General features: G+C 44.2%; 1 protein-coding gene across 4 annotated transcripts in view; it reads left to right on the forward strand.

The window, feature by feature from the left end:
• DCC (DCC netrin 1 receptor) overlaps nucleotides 1–17,632 on the forward strand; it is a 948,093-nt gene that overhangs the window by 668,101 nt on the left and 262,360 nt on the right. For all 4 annotated transcript variants that reach the window (XM_082241768.1, XM_082241769.1, XM_082241770.1 and 1 more), the window contains one exon: nucleotides 16,060–16,216. In XM_082241768.1, coding sequence (XP_082097894.1) covers nucleotides 16,060–16,216 — 157 coding nt within the window. The remainder of the gene's footprint in view (nucleotides 1–16,059; nucleotides 16,217–17,632) is intronic.

Consider the following 17,632-nt stretch of genomic DNA (forward strand, 5'->3'; position numbering starts at 1 on the left):
ATTACTGGAAACTGCTGTGTTCATTAAAAACCGTATAGCTACCTTCAGGGATGCAAATAGTTCCATTTTGCAAGACGTTGGGTGAGCAAACAGAGTCTGGAACCCTCTAGACATAAGTCTGTGGTTTCTGATGAAGAAGGCAGACCTCATTGAAAAGACACAAGCATTTGCTAGGGTTTGAGGACTCCATTAGAGACCTCCCCCCAATTCGTTTTCCCTGTGAGTCCAATCAAGATGTTTCCTTTTCCTATAATTCTATATAATGTGGAGTTGCCCCATGGAATTGGTGGGAATTAGACACCAGAGTTCTTTGTCCAATATGCAATTCATTTGTGGAATATATTGCTACAAAATGTATTGGGAGCCTCTAACTTTATATGCTTTTAAGAGAGAATTGGACAAATGCATAAAGGAGATGTGTGAAACTTCACAGTAGTCTGTATGGTCTCCCTCATTCTATCCTCACCACAACCCTGTGAAGTCAGTTAGCCTGAGAGATGCTGACTGGCAACAAAGTCACCCAGTAAGTTTAATGGCTAAGGAGGGTGGAGAGTAAACCCAAGTCTCTCCAACCTAAACCTAACTCTTAATTCACTCTCATCCTAAACCTCCACTGTCTTGTGCTTATACTCATTCCCTGAGGAAAAATACATAACCGCTGCCTTGCAGGACATCTTCAGGAGAAGAAAAAGCTAAGGAGTAAACCCTAAGACAGTTGGATGGTGCCTTGTGTTCCTCCTTCTGGTAACTCTTGTAACCAAGCTGGTGCCAAATGTATTGCTGTGCTCTCCTTTGGACCCCACTGAGACTGAGAGAGGGGTCTTGTTGTCTGGGCAGCCCAGGACCTATGCAAACTCTCCAGGCTTCCACCCTGGAGAGGTAGGTCACTTTGGTGCTGCTAACACAGCAGTTTGACTTCATCCACACAGGCTCACTCCATTGTCTCTCAAGACAGATGGATGCCAACACCACCACGCTGGTTTTAAGTGGTTCTTGAATGCCAGAAAAGTAATATGCTGTTAGGATTCTTGCTCCGTGTTTGCAGTCATGGGATTGTTGTCTATCACATGACGGTGTACATTTTCATTCCACAGTGTGGGAAGTGGCAGAGACTGGATGTTTTGTGTTACTGCATTCTGTGAAGTGGGACTGTTGTCCTTTGTTCTTTCTCTCTTTGCTGTCTGATGAGAAAGAGGAAGGAGCTAAGTCAGAATGCTCCGAGTGTATTATATGTAAATAAAGTAGATTAGCCAAAATGCTGTGCTACTGAGTTCTGTTACGCAAACTGCAAATACTTTGCAGGATCCCTAAGTGTGCTAATAGCTTTTGGTATCAGTCGCTGTGATGTTTGGGTTGGAGAAAGTTTTTGAAGCTCCCAAACAACCAACCAGGAGGGAGAGAACATGCCAGTCGGGCATGTGTCTCTGCTGGGGTCTTACACGAGAGTAGGACAATCCGGACATATGCTACCAGTGACAGATCTTGGGGTCTCAAATTCCTGTGTGATGCCAAAATCCAAGGCCCCTCCACCTCTCACACTCCATTGCAAATCATAATTGTGGCATCCCCAGAGGCACCTCTGAGGCTCCAAAGCCCAGTGTGACGCAAATGGTCACACTGCCCTAAATCTGCCTCTGATGGTGCTATTACTGTAGTAATAACAGGCTTTAAAAGAGGTTTCAAGAAATTAATGCAAGATTAGGCTATCAATGCCTACTAACTCTGGTGCCTATGTTCCATGTCCACTGTCAGAGGCATGACAGTTGCTGGAAACTTCAGGAGGAGAGAGTGTTGATGCACTTAAGTCTTGCTTGTGGGCTTCCCATAGGTATCTGGGTGGCCACTGTGAGAGCAGGATACTGGACTAGATGGGCCATTGGCCTGATCCAGAATACCCAGGTAGGGCTGAGAAAGACTCCTACCTGAACCCCTGGAGAGCCGCTGTCAGCTGGTGTAGACAATATTGAGCTAGATAGACCAGTGCTCTAACCCAGAGTAAGACAGGTTTCTATGTTCCTATGCAGGGTTGCCATGTGTCCTCTTTTTCCAGGACACGTTCTCCTTTTCAGGGGTAACATTTGAGACAAACTGCATTTGTTTGTTTTGAATGGCCGTCATAGCATCCTAGTTTTTGCTCTTCAAAATATGGCAGCCCTATCTATGGAGTTACAAATCATTAGTTTATTAATCATTTTTAGTATAATAAATAATAATAAAATGCAGCCGACTGTTATTCAGGGAACCTAAAATGCCTGACTAGATTAACTGACCTCTGTTTCCTAAGGGACCATTTGCGGGTGATTGAATTTCTTTGAAATCTCCAAGCTATTGTTCCTTCTCTCATGTAACCCACATCTTTCTAGTTGACTAATTGCTTATGACAGGTGTCACCTGAGCTATGAAGTGAACACTGCCCCAGCAACCCTTGATTGAGGCAGTAATAGGGTGACTCTGAGTCTGAAGGCCTGATCACTGTTATTTTTGCCAATTGATTTCCTAGTGTTTGGTGTCAGTTAATTACTGAGACCTGTTCGGCGCATAAATGAAAGTGGCCATTATGGCTGTATTTCCAATTGATTTTTCTCACAAACATGAACAACAATTTGCCCGTCCAATGAAGGAGAGAAGTGAAATAATACTTTCTTTCTTTTTTAAGAACGAAACTTGACAGGAATTCCAAACTGCTGCCAAATACAGAGACAGGGGATATGTGGGCCCTCCAAATGTTAGACAACAACTCCCATCATTCCTGACCATTGAACATACTGGCTGAGACTGATGGGATTTGGAATCCAAAAATATCTAGAGGGCCACAGGTTCTCCACCCCGGCCTAATATAAGCAACACAATATAGGGTGCATATTAGACAGCATCTTAAAAAGCAGAGACATCACCTTGCCAACAAAGGTCCGTATAGTTAAAGCAATGGTTTTCCCAGTAGTGATGTATGGAAGTGAGAGCCGGACCATAAAGAAGGCTGATCGCCGCAGAATTGATGCTTTTGAATTATGGTGCTGGAGGAGACTCTTGAGAGTCCCATGGACTGCAAGAAGATCAAGCCTATCCATTCTGAAGGAAATCAGCCCTGAGTGCTCACTGGAAGGACAGATTGTGAAGCTGAGACTCCAATACTTTGGCCACCTCATGAGAAGAGAAGACTCCCTGGAAAAGACCCTGATGTTGGGAAAGATGGAGGGCACAAGGAGAAGGGGACGACAGAGGACGAGATGGCTGGACAGTGTTCTCGAAGCTACCAGCATGAGTTTGACCAAACTGCGGGAGGCAGTGGAAGACAGGAGTGCCTGGCATGCTCTGGTCCATGGGGTCACGAAGAGTCGGACACGACTAAACGAATAAACAACAACAAATAGTGTTGTTTAAATCATATGTGATTTTGTAGCCAAAACTCAGTACAATGTAGGATCACCATGGAATTTTGTCTAAAGGGAATCAGAAATACCTACCAACTTAAATAAGGCATGTTATCCATAGCAAGGAACATAGCAAGCTGCCTTATGCTGAGTTGACCATTGATCAGTCTATCTCAGTATTGTCCACACTGACAAGCATCAGGTCTCAGGGTTTCAGGCAGAAGTCCTTCTGAATCATACCTGGAGATGCCTGAGGAGTGAACCTGGGACCCTTCTGCATGTTGGGTGTTGCATATGTGCTGTGTAAGTTGATTCAAGTGGTTAAACTCACCACAGGAAACAACTGTGTACTCAAGATAGCTTTTACGTGACATACACAAACACTATATGCATACAGTGGTACCTCTGGTTACATACACTTCAGGTTACAGACTCTGCTAACCCAGAAATAGTGCTTCAGGTTAAGAACTTTGCTTCAGGATGAGAACAGAAATTGCGCTCCGGCAGCGCGGCAGCAGCAGGAGGCCCCATTAGCTAAAGTGGTGCTTCAGGTTAAGAACAGTTTCAGGTTAAGTACGGACCTCCGGAATGAATTAAGTACTTAACCTGAGGTACCACTGTACACTGTTTGCAATTGCTACAAGACATCTTCACTCTCTGAGCCCAGAGAGGGTTCTCTGCCTACAAAGTCCTTACTGTGACAAAGTCCACAAGACAAGTTCAAAAATTCAGTTGCTAACGAAGTTCTGCTACTGCCAGAGTTCTCTGAGTCCAGAAATCTTGCAAATTATTCAGCTTCCTTCAGATGATCTCCTCTCAAAGTTTCCAACATTTACACAGTTCCATAGATTTCTTCAACAGTCTCTAATAACCCACAGCAATGAATGCTGTAACCCAAGTCCTATACAGTGGAAACTCGGTGTTTGAATGTAATCTGTTCCAGAAGACCGTTCAGCTTCCAAAAAGTGTTCAAAAACTGGAGCAGTTGCTTTTCGGTTTTCAGCATTCGGAAGCCAAAATGTTCCAAAACAGAGGTGTTCAGGAACCAAGGTTTCACTGTACATACTCAGTGCTACATGCTGAACTTGCCTAGCAACTCAGATAAGAAAGTCACAAGATTCCTGCAACTGCGGGTCTGTGTGTGACATTTTTGCTGACTCATGGAGAATTAACCCTTTTTTCACTTTCCCTAACACTGCATGGAATGCCGATGTTCTGCCATTGAGTTATGGTCTTTTCATAGAACTGTATGTCTGAAGTTGTATAGTGTGATCCACCTTCTTATATTTTGCAGTGGCTATCAATGATAATGTATGTTAAGTCCATGCTGCATTTTCTTATTTTCTTATTTATTTATTTATTTATTTATTTATTTATTTATTTATTTATTTTGTGTGTGTGTGTAATTTTCTTTTGGTGTGGTTGGCAGAACTTTTCCTTTAAAATAATTATTGGCACCACATCATTATTTCCCAAACTCTAGCAAATTAACATTTTTCCTACCTAAAGTGATAGGAAACAAGATAGTGGTCGATGCATCCCCACAATTTATGATCACATAATGAGTTTTTATTACTTTAATTAATCATTGCAGGGAGTTACTTCTTTTTTGCTTGCTTACACATAATGGATTTAGGGCACAAGTGCCATTTGCAGGCCAATGAGCTTTCTGTTTAAGCTTTACAGCCTTAGTGGCAATTTTGTCGCTCGTGCCTGGATTTTTGAAAATGAAGGGGGGCAGAGACACTTGCCATAGATTTTGGCACAGCCACAAAGAGATACACTGGTCATGATCTGTTGCAAACAAAGTGGTAAGCTTCTGGAACTTGTTTGGAGTTTTCACTACCAGGATGAAACAAAATGAATATAACATAAGAGTCCTAGGCAGCAAATGTAGCGCATTAGTCTCATGTGAAGCAGCCCCTAGGCCACTTTCTCCCAGACTTGGCTACACTGTATTTTAAATTAAAATTGCAGGCACAGCTTCATTCTTCCACTCAGAAATGTACCTATATATTAGCTCCCCCAAACAACAGGCCAGCATCCTATTTACAGCTACAGGGATAGTTTGGTTAATATTGCCTGCTGGAACTTAGTCCTTCCATTTAGGACAGGCATGGTCAAACTTGACCCTCCAGATGTTTTGGGATTACAACTCCCATCATCCCTAGCCAACAGGACCAGTGGTCAGGGATGATGGCACTTATAGTCCCAAAACATCTAGAGGGCCAGGTTTGGCCATGCCTGATTTAGGAGGACCAGAGATAAGAGTTAGAAGGGTACCTTCTACCAAGTCATTGGTCCATCTAGCTCTATATTGGTCCATCTAGCTCTTCATACTGATGGGTTCTCCACGTTTTCAGATGGCATGCAAAGTCCTCTCTGGAAACGCCATAAATTGAACCTGGAACCTTCTGCATTCAAAGCAAATGTTTTACCACTGAGCTATGGAACTAGGGACAGTGTCAAGGATCAAAGATTATGCCTGTGCTTCCAATAGAGCTGCCATTCCCTGTATCTTCCTGAGTCTGCTGCTCCTGTTGCTGGTGACATGTCAGCAGACAAGCAAACAGTGAAAAGACTTCAGTGAAGGAACATCACCTCTCTCTTTCTGTGAGGTAATGTGGATTGGGTCCTGAGAGAGGCAATTGAATGTGCTGTGGCAAAAGGTCCACTAAAACAATCCCTTTTGCCCTCCCCCCAATGTGGTCTACCCCACGAACTTTCTGTCAGGATCAGCCATGAACTGCACAAGACCTCAAAGGAAAACTAGGGCCCTCTCACTGATCTCCAGGTAACAGTCTCAGGAGTATCAGTGGAGACCAGTGACCCACCTGACTGTGGGAGATTTTATGCAGCCAAACAGAACTTTGCATAATTGCTAGTAAGTAAGAAGCTAAGGGAGACACGGGTGGCGCTGTGGATTAAACCACAGAGCCCAGGGCTTGCCGATCAAAAGGTCGGCGGTTCGAATCCCCACTACGGGGTGAGCTCCCGTTGCTCGGTCCCTGCTCCTGCCAACCTAGCAGTTCGAAAGCACGTCAAAGGTCCATTAGGTCCAGTCGTGGCTGACTCTGGGGTTGTGGCGCTCATCTCGCTTTATTGGCCGAGGGAGCCGGCGTACAGCTTCTGGGTCATGTGGCCAACATGACTAAGGAGCTTCTGGCGAACCACAGCAGCGCATGGATACGCTGTTTACCTTCCCGCAGGAGCGGTACCTATTTATCTACTTGCACTTTGACGTGCTTTCGAACTGCTAAGTAGGCAGGAGCTGGGACCGAGCAATGGGAGCTCACCCCATCGTGGGGATTCGAACCGCCGACCTTCAGATCGGCAAGTCCTAGGCTCTGTGGTTTAACCCACAGCGCCAACCGTGTCCCTATGACGTTACATTAAGCAGTTACTATTTGCCACTTTGCAGTGCAGTTCCCCATCACTTTCCTTATTGCAAAAAGTCCAAACTTTTGGGAAAGCTGGTTTGTTGCACAAGACCTCTAAATCAACTTCCGGTGATGACCCGAGTACACCAGTACTGTACAGTACAGTAACTGAATCACACCTGAAGACAGCAACTGTATGGAAGCTCCTTAAATGATCCTTTTCAAGAGAAGAGAGAGAAAGTTTAACCTGAACATAAGTGTCCTCTGCAGCATGCTGCAAAACAATCAGTGTGACGTGCATGCATGCACCAGAATTGTCATGTGGCTGAGCCTGTGCTGGTTTGCCAAGTGAGTTTGTGGCTGATATTCAAACCGGGAACTTCCCTGCTTGCATGTCTAAGCAGGACATTACACCGCACTAAATGGTTATTGATTTTGTGAAGGGAAGACTGTTGAGTCGGTGGCAAAGAACGCACTTTGCATACACAAAATCCCAGGTTTAGTCCGTGGCATATTCAGTGGTAAAGATCTCTGGTTACAGGGCAGGGAGACACCTAACCTAGGAGAGAGCTGTAAGCATCCTGAGTGGTCAGAGCTAGACTAGATGTGCTAGGATGATCTGATTTGACATACGGCAGATGTGAAAAGGTCTTGGTGCACTGGAGCTGGCAGAGGGCTTTGTTTGGGCTTCTAAGTTTAGACTCGCTCCGTTTCCTCCGATGGTGTATGCCAAAACTAACAGAGTGGATGCTGTGATGTTGGGGGGAGGAGATCTGTGGATTTGTTGCAGGCTTATGCTGCGTAAATTCATATATTCTCGGATATGCACGTTGTTAGTAGGCACTTTGATCACGCACAGTTTGTACAAAGCTAATTGGTTTGTAGCATTGGCAGTTCCCTCCGTTCCCTTTTAATTTGTCTGTGCTCATGAAAGCGAGAGACCATTAGCTTGGGGCTCAAGCCAGAGACAGGGTGGCCAGATGCTCTTTTGAGCTTCCTCAGCTCAGCTCAGCTCTGCCAGCAATTCTGTATCCTCACCTGCCACCCCTCCTGCTGTTGTGCACTTGTATCAGCAGCAATTTGCTAATGGAATCCAGCAAAAATGCTTATGATGAAAAAGAATACACCCCGTTTCCTCCCATCAGACATGAAAAAGTTTCCTTTTGCAAGCAGAACATATCAAATGCAATGGCTGAGATTCCCCAGCAGGTGCTGTGATCACTTAATGCTACATTCAAAGATGGGGAGATAAGGTTGTTATCTTGCATCAGGCTGAACTCTGGGCATTACCTGTGTGCACTTCTTTTGTGGCATGCATCAAATGTCCTTGTTGAAATGTCTAGGCTTGTTCAGGCTCTCTCCATAGGTATGCAAGAGCCTACCGCAGGCTGAAATAGGAGCCAGGACCTGAGTTTTTGCTCCTTGATCCAGGAAATTGGTGGAGGTTTGAGCCGAACAGGATTGTCTTCCATAACATTCCCATGTTAGCTGAGCACAGGTGGCAGAGATTTTTAAGTATAATTGTTTAACTGTACATTGAAATGGAAAATAACTCCGTATGTGTCTGCGTGTATACTGCGTAGCATGGCATGGAAATTTCCATTGAAGCTAAACAAGAGTTGCAGAGAGCTTAACAGTTAATGATTCAGTAGGGCTGCATCCATTGTCTCTCGAGACAGACAGATGCCAACAGGACTGTGCCTCACTTGCAAGCTGTTTAACTTAAACCATATGAAAAGGATACAATTACAGATCTATGCATGTGCTAATCCATAAGGCTCCATTTTCGGTGTGTTAGTTCTTTATTCTGAAGCCACTGAAGAGAAAGGATGTTGCTAATCTCTCTCCAGGAAAACAGCCGAAGGCTAAAGTAGGTTGTTTAGCTCTGGATTGAAGATATTCTAAGATTTTTGCCTGTGCTGGGATCAGCATATGATATTATGCATCTATCTGAATGTAACTTGTTTTAAGTTTGTTTTAGAGTTAAGTTTTGAAGTAAGGCTTTTCAATCATATTTTTGGACTGGACAATTTTTATTTCAGGAAGAGTCAGTTTTCATTCATCCCATTTGCTTCCAAATGCATGCTATTAATAACCTCAAGAGCAGGCTTCCTCAAACTCGGCCCTCCAGATGTTTTTGGCCTACAACTCCCATGATCCCTAGCTAGCAGGAGCAGTGGTCAGGGATGATGGGAATTGCAGTCTCAAAACATCTGGAGGGTCAAGTCTGAGGAAGCCTGCTCAAGAGGTTCTAGTCATGAGACTGGGTGGTGGTATTGGCGGGAGAGGAACTGCAGTTTCTCTAACAGTTAATGCTGTTCGCATTCATCCAGACTAATATGGTTGTTCTAGTTTATTTTTCCATCCATACCAGCTTGCCCAAGAAGCTTCTTCCATTCTGAGACCCTTCTCTGTGCATACTTGTTGCAGTGTCTGAGCTTCCTGGGGGCAGTTCAAGATCTTAAGGCTCCATGTTCTTCTCAAAGGCACCCCAGAACAAGTACAGTGGTACCTCTGGACATGAATGGGATCCATTCTGGAGCCCTATTCACCTCCAGAAGCGAACGCAACTTGCGTCTGCGCATGCGCGGGTTGCGATTCACCACTTCCGGGCATGCGTGTGGCATCATTTTGACCGTCTGCGCATGAGCGAGCGGTGGAACCCGGAAGTAATGCATTCCGTTACTTCTGGGTCACCGCGGAGCACAACCCAAAAGCACTCAACCTGAAGCACATTCAACCCGAGGTATGACTGTAAAGGCATAACATAGAGCTTTGTGGGACAAAAGCAAAGCATGGAACAGTTGGGTTGTCTTAACCCAACAAAGCTTCCTGGAGTTGTATTGTATTTCTGCTGCTTATAGGAAGCCTGTAAATGAGACTTGAGTGTAGCAACAATTTGCCTACACTTGTGACTCCTAGCAACTTGTATGGCTGGAGCAACCATACATTTAAATCCCTATGGTACTATTTTAAATAGTCATGGCTTCCCACAAAGAATTATGGTAGCTGTAGTTTGTTAAGGGTGCTCTCTGAACTAGTTTCCAGAGTGGTTTAAGTCTCTCCCCATCCCCAGGGAACTTTGGAATTGTAGCTCTGGTAGGGGAAGAACGGTTTCCTAACTCTCAGTACCCTTAACAAATTGTAACTCTCAGAATACTTTGGGGGAACCTACAACTGTTTAAAGTGGTATCATAGTGATGCAAATATATGGGGACTCTTTTCTCTCTGGGTCATCCATTCTCTTCCCCATGGACAACTTACTTACTTTACTTTCATGTTGTGGTGTGAGAAAGCAGCTCCCTTTTTTCTTATGGCTGCCCTGACATGGATGCTTACCACCTAGCCCCCCACCCCAATAAATGCTCATGCAAGCAGGCCCTGATCCAATAGCTGAGGATGATGTTTAAGAGAAGTTCCTTAGCTTTCCACCAACTCCATTGCTTTTTCTTAGCAATCACACTGTGTCGATGAGATGTAGATAAATGTCCATAAGGGAAATTGCTGGCCTCATTTAAGTATCATCTTGATGGGTTGTGTGCTTGGGTCTCTGAGCAAAAGGCCAGATGTCCGTTATTACAATGCTCTCTTAGCAGCACTAATGGCTTATTAGGAATATATAGGTCCCCTTAGCCTCTAATAACAGGCCTTATGAGAGCCAGCGATGCCCCTATTATGACCTGATGAAAAGCTCTTCTCTGCTGCCATTGTGTGTTTGTATACTTGCTGTTGGCTGTTCTGTTCTTGTACTGGCAGATTAGATCAGTCAAGAGATCTAATCCGAGTCAGAATGGCTCAACTTTGCTCTTCTGCGCTTTCTGGGTTTGTAAACAAAACAAAACAAAACAAAAAAGAAAGAATCAGTTATCTACCTCTGGCTGTCCTGGAATGGTCCTGGAATGGTCATAGAATCATATCATAGAATCATAGAATCATAGATTTGGAATAGACCACAAGGGCCATCAAGTCCAACCCCCTGCCAAGCAGGAAACATCATGAGAGCACTCCTGACATATGGTTGTCAAGCCTCTGCTTAAAGACCTCCAAAGGAGACGTCTCCACCACACTCCTTGGCAGCAAATTCCACTGTCGAACAGCTCTTACTGTCAGGAAGTTCTTCCTAATGTTTAGGTGGAATCTTCTTTCTTGTAGTTTGGATCCATTGCTCCATGTCCGCTTCTCTGGAGCAGCAGAAAACAACCTTTCTCCCTCCTCTATATGACATCCTTTTATATATTTGAACATGGCTATCATATCACCCCTTAACCTCCTCTTCTCCAGGCTAAACATGCCCTGCTCCCTTAGCCATTCCTCATAAGGCATCGTTTCCAGACCTTTGACCATTTTGGTTGCCCTCCACTGGACACGTTCCAGTTTGTCAGTGTCCTTCTTGAACTGTGGTGCCCAGAACTGGACACAGTACTCCAGGTGAGGTCTGACCAGAGCAGACTACAGTGGCACTATTACTTCCCTTGATCTAGATGCTATACTCCTATTGATGCAGCCCAGATGGTCAATAAACTTCAGAGCATAGGAATCATAGAATTGTAGAGAGTTGGAAGGGGCCACCATAGTCATCTCATCCAACCCACTGCAATACAGTGGTACCTTGGGTTAAGAACTTAATTCGTTCTGGAGGTCTGTTCTTAACCTGAAACTGTTCTTAACCTGAAGCACCACTTTAGCTAATGGGGCCTCCTGCTGCTGCTGCGCCGCCACTGCACAATTTCTGTTCTCATCCTGAAGCAAAGTTCTTAACCCGAGGTAATATTTCTAGGTTAGCGGAGTCTGTAACTTGAAGCGTATGTAACCCAAGGTACCACTGTACATGAATCACAGCTAAAGAATTGCTGACAGATGACCATCCAACCACCGCTTAAAATACTCCACTGAAAGAAAGCTCACCATCTTCCGAGGGAGTCCAATCTATTAAACAGCTTCTACTGAAAGTTCTTCCTAATGTTTGGTCAGAATGTCCCTTCTGGCAATCCCTCTGGAGCAGCAGAAAGCGATGTAGGGAGCCACTTTGAACTGAGTCTGCCCACTGGTCCATCTATTGCCTGCTGTGATTGTCAATGGCTATCCAGGGCTTCAGGGCTTCATGGTCTAACCCCAATGTGAGGCAGCTTCCTATGTTCCACCCATGTCCAACCTCATCCTTAGCTCCTTTGCCAAAGTACCATTTCCAGGACTCTTTCAGGGTTTGATTAAGACTGAAGCAAAAGGGTATCCCGAGACTTGCCTCTGAATCTGCAAATGACACCAGCCATGGAACTCATCTCAGTGGTTGATATTTGGCAACTTCCATGTCTCCCTTTCCCCTCCATGCCAGATGATTTGTAGATTGAACAAAAGAACATTTCACAAATTCCTCCTTCAGCACTTAAAAAATGAGGCAAATGCACCAAACCCCGTCATTTTGTCTCTTTTGTTAATTTTCAGATGCATTCCCCCCCCATTAATTGATGGAGAATGGTTGTGGGGGTGGGATTCAGGAGAAATATTTGGCACAAGACTAGGATCCTAAGTCTGAGTACAGAAATGGAGCAACTCTGGTTTTGATCCTTGTTGACTGACAAAGGTAGCTGTGTGGGCTTGGGCAAGTCTTGCAAGATCCCTGTGAGGATAAATGAGCTGTAAGCTGTAAAGTGCTTTGCACATTGGAAATGGCTGTAGAGATAATTAACAGTAATGGACCTGGCTGTTAGATTCATTTCCACCTTGTTCAGCCATTAATTCCTGGGCAAAAGTATTCTGGCACATGTTTAAATGACTGTGCAAGGACAAAGTGTTAAGGGAGTGCCCATTGTCTGCAGATTAGTACAATCTATTGTGAAAGGCAAATATCCCTGGATTAGAAAAAAAGGAAAAGGAATGAAATGATTGAGCATGCTTGTAAAAACTTTCATTGATTTAGAAGGGACCTATTGAGAAATATTAAAAAAATGGCTGTTGCTGTGCTTGTCTCTTTTTGCATTGTACTCTCAGTGTAAATAACATGTTTACTATTCACTGCCATCCTGCTAGCAGCTTGCAAAGGTGAAAGAGGTATGGGCTTTCCCTTCACCAGCAGTAACAAAAAATGTTATGTTGTAAGCACATCACTGTTTGCAGAATTGCAAGAGGATAGGGGGTGGAGATGCATGAAATGGCTTCTGAACTCAGGTTCATTACTGATATCTGGAGCGCTTAGAACAGCCAATAGAATTTCAGCCTGATTCCAAAAGAGCCAGTTTAAATCCTTTTATTTAAGGCTGCAATCTTTCACAAGCTTACCTGGTAATAAGCTCGACTGAGCTCAGTGGACTTATTTCAATACATGCAGACAGCTGCATAGTAAAGCACGTTGTTGGCTGGTTGGTGAGTTAAGCAAGGCATCACATTGCTACTGATGAAGTTTGGTTGAGTTGATTTAACTGTTGCTCAGGTATACATCAGAAAGGGCATCGCCAAGGGTGTAGGCTGGATTTTGAATCCAAAGGAAGCTGGATTCACACCAACATCAGCATGAGATGTGGGGTCCCTGCTGGCAAAGTGCCCTTGCACAGTAGGAACAAAGAAAGCTGCTTTATACTGAGTCAGACCATTAGTCCAGTCTGGCAGCAGCTCTCCAGGTTTCCAAACAGGGGTCTTTCCCAAGCCCAGCCCTACCTGAAAATGCCAATGATTGAACCTGGAAACTTCTGCATGCAGAAGAGATGCTCTGCCACTGAGCTACTGCAAGAGGGCCACCTTTGACACTGGTAGACCCTCCAACCTGGCTAGTTTATTGGTTATGATGAGAAGCAGTAACAGCAGCATTGCTGCGATCTGTAGAAGATGAGCTTGCATCCATCCACCATTTTCACATTATCACACTGTCTAATGTAGTATCACTCCAGGGCACTGTAAAGGTAAAGGTAAAAGGAACCCTGACCATTAGGTCCAGTTGTGGCTGACTCTGGGGTTGCAGTGCTCATCTCGCTTCATTGGCCGAGGGAGCCGGCATACAGCTTCTGGGTAATGTGGCCAGCATGACTAAGCCGCTTCTGGCAAACCAGAGCAGTGCACGGAAACGCCATTTACCTTCCCGCTGGAGTGGTACCTATTTATCTACTTGCACATTGATGTGCTTTCAAACTGCTAGGTTGGCAGGAGCAGGGACTGAGCAACAGGAGCTCATTCCGTCGCAGGGATTTGAACCACCAACCTTCTGATCGGCTCTGTGGTTTAACCCACAGTGCCACCCGCGTCCCTCTCCAGGGCACTGTAGGAACATTTAAAAGGTCAGCTTCTCAACTGCCTGCCCCTGTGGCACAGCCAACCCAAGTATGGGAAGACCCAACATAGGTCAGGTATCAGTATTCCCTGACAGAGCAATTATTGAAATTTTTGTAGCAGTAGATTTGATCGCCTATGGCAGGGATGGGGAACCACAGAACTGGGGAACAAATGTGGCCCTTAAGACCTTTCTGTGTGGCTCTTGGGACTATACCCCTCAGAAGCCTTGCTGAAGTGCTTTTATTAGGTTGGAATGTGTCCTTGAACAGTGATGGTACCTATTGGTTGCCTGGATAGATATGTCTGTGCATAGAAGACTTTTGATGTTCTATAGCTGCAGTGTAGCATTCTGTCACATCCATTGTTCCTCCCAGGTTTGCACCTCGCTTTGCCCACCATTGGTGTGTGGCCTCCAAAAGCTTCTCCAGGAATGTAGCCATTGGGACACAAAAGCTTCCCCACCTCTGACCTTTGGCAAGTCTCATGTAGTTCTTTAACATCAGAGAGTAACCTCTGCCTGTGTGATTGTGTCAGCAGGGGATTCGTTGTTGAATCCTTCTGTTGAATCCTCATCCCCTCATTTTCTGAACTATCCATCCCCTGTGAAGTTGAGGGTTGCCCAGGTCTTTAGTGTCTGCACATTCAGTGCAGCTGTACAAAAATCCTCCGTCTGGTACCTTAAGACTGATTCTCAACATAAACTTTCTAATGTCTTAATTATTTGTTTGCAAGTTCTGATTTTAATTCTTGTCTTTTTGCATTGTGGTTGCATTCCGTATTGTGTTATGCTTATATTCTGTGGCTTGCTGGTACAAGTTCATGGTTGTAGAAAATTGCAACGGCTACCTTCATTGGGCCTTTGACATATTCAGAAACTCTGATGGAATTTTTTTTTTAAAAAATCATCTGGTTATTAATGGTGGCATCAGGGAGACCTCAGGATGACCTGAGAAGTTTCTAGGCTTGTATCCCTAATAATCCTAATTTTCTCAGGAATTCAGTATTTGGGCCTTATGCCCATGGTATTCCACGTGTTTCATTGTGTGTTGCAGAAAACAGTCTTTTGGAAACATGTTTCTAGACACTTAAGGACTCAAGGCACAAGCCCATGGCACAAATTTGCATAATGTTTGCACATGCAGATTTAAATCCATAGTTGTCATTGGAAAATCAAAATGGTGGGTGGCTGAGATCCCATCAGCACTGTGCATTCCAGTGTACACAGCTGCCCTATAAGCAGAAATAAAGTAAGTTTTTGTTTTATTTAAAGAAAGTGGGGGAATTGGAAGGAGATCAATGGCCCACTGCAAAATACCCTGGCCTCAGACCCCTTGAGCTACCTCTTAACAATGCCCCTGATCTTAGATTCTGTTCAAAATCCAGCACAGAGGTTGTGTACACACTCCTGCTTACTTGGCAAGCTATGCATTCCCACCCCTGGTTTGGCAAGCAGCGTACACATGTGAGCATGCTGCAGTCCATATCCATCCTGTTGTTTCTTATGAAATACTGTATTTTGATGCATCTCCCCCCAAACCAGCTATGATCCTAATTGAGAAAAAGAGCAATCTAGTTGTGTTTTAAGCCAGTAATGTATGCACAGCCAGTGTTACTGAACCCAGTTAATAATTTTGCTTAACTCTCTGTAGGAATGTGAGCTCTGTGAAAAAGGGGGTTGCTTAAACTGTAATCCTAGCCCCACTTACCTGATAGAAAGCCCCATTGAATTTAGTGGGACTCCCTCATTAGGATGACATCCTTAAATTGGGGAAGCCAAGGTGTTTGGTGTTTCTGTTACACAATTATGTCTTCTTGATGTTTTTTTCTATTTATAAAAGAAAGGAACTGAATTTTAAAGAGTGGTTTTACTCTTAGTTCTCTTTTTTCTTTTCTCTTTTTGTTCCTCCATTCATCTGAATCACACCTAATCCACTTGGTCCTTTTGTTTTCAAAAATGTTAGTTGTGCCTACTACAACTCTTCCCACTAGCCCCGAAACCCCTGCACCACCAACCTCTCTGACGGATTCCTCTCCTTCCCCTTCTTTAGCTATCCCAAGTTCCAGTATCCTCCCCTCTGCTCCCCGAGATGTGGTCCCTGTTTTGGTCTCCAGTCGATTTGTCCGTCTCAGCTGGCGCCCACCTGCGGAGGCAAAAGGGAACATTCAGACATATGCAGTCTACTTCTCCAGAGAAAGCGTCAACAGGTAGGTCTAAATGCTGGACACCAACACGGATAGCTTATGCCTGTGTATCCTGAAGAATTCTGCTCCTAGAAGGATCTAAATTCTGCATAAATTAAGATCATCATAGTGTTGCAAGGTTTGTTTTGCTTTTCCTAGTCATGAACATATCAAATAGCTTTATACTGAATCAGATCGCCCAACCTGCTAGTCAAATATTCAAGTAGATAGCATACTGATGATGATGATGATGATGATGATGATGATGCTGATGCTGATGCTGATGATGATGATGATGATGATGATAGTGATGTATTATTTAAACCCTGCCCATCTGACTGGGTTTCCCAAGCCACTTTGGGTGATTCCCAACAGAATATTAAAAACACGATAAAACATCAAACATTTAAAACTTCCCTAAACAGGGCTGCTTTCAGGTGTCTTCTAAAAGTATTGCCTTATTAAAAGGCTTAAGCCTCCTCAAAACAAAGCAAATACACGCTAGTATCAATATAGTATCAAGGGGAGTAAGAGTGATTGTAAAGTTCTTTTATTGAACCAGCGTAAGAGGAGATATTAGCCTGGTTTGAACATAGCCATGGGTCATTCAACGAACTACAACCACACCACACCTTGTCCCACAGATGACCTTTCACTTATAGATTCCTGCAGAAAAACACCCAAACTCGTACCACTAAACTCCAGGAAATAATAGAATTGTAAAGTTGGATCCCAGAGGGCATCAGGGCCACCCCCTGCAATGCAGAAATCTCAACTAAAGCATTCATGACAGATGGCCACACAACCTGCGAAACCCGTGTATAATTTTCATATTTAGTAAGCCAGCCCGGCAGCTATATTCTTCCCCACACTCCCAACTGAATCACACCCTTTCTGCTAATGAAGACAATCGTTTTATGGGTCACAAAAGTTATTGATTACAACAGGGACGTCCAACTCACAAGAAACTGTGATCTACTCACAGAATAAAAACTGGAAGTGATCTTCCAATTTTTTAGGAGTGCAGGTCAAAGCTGTTGACCTTTTTATATGTGATATACGATATACAATATACGATCGTGTCAGGTGGGTGGGTGGTTGCTCGAGAGGAAACAGGCAAGACTCCAACCTGTCTTTTCCAGGCTTTATTATCTGTACAAACTATAGTGGGTGATGGTGGGGGTAGAGGTATACCTTAATCTACGATTCCCCCCAAGTCATCTTGCACTTCTCCCATGGCAGCAAATTCTTTTTCATTCATTTCTGCATTCTCTCCTTTTCTTGCCTGAACTATTCAGCTTGCCTTTCCCCTGCACGTTCCTTGATGTTCCCTGTAACTTTTAGCTCCAGTATTTGTGCCTACTTTAGTACAGCAACTATATCCCTCTCCAGTGTTGAAATAAGTAGCTCCAGTTTTGAGTACTGGTGTTTTGTTATTTA

The sequence above is a fragment of the Podarcis vaucheri genome, assembly GCF_965113315.1.
Source record: "Podarcis vaucheri genome assembly, chromosome: 11".
NCBI lineage: Eukaryota > Metazoa > Chordata > Lepidosauria > Squamata > Lacertidae > Podarcis > Podarcis vaucheri.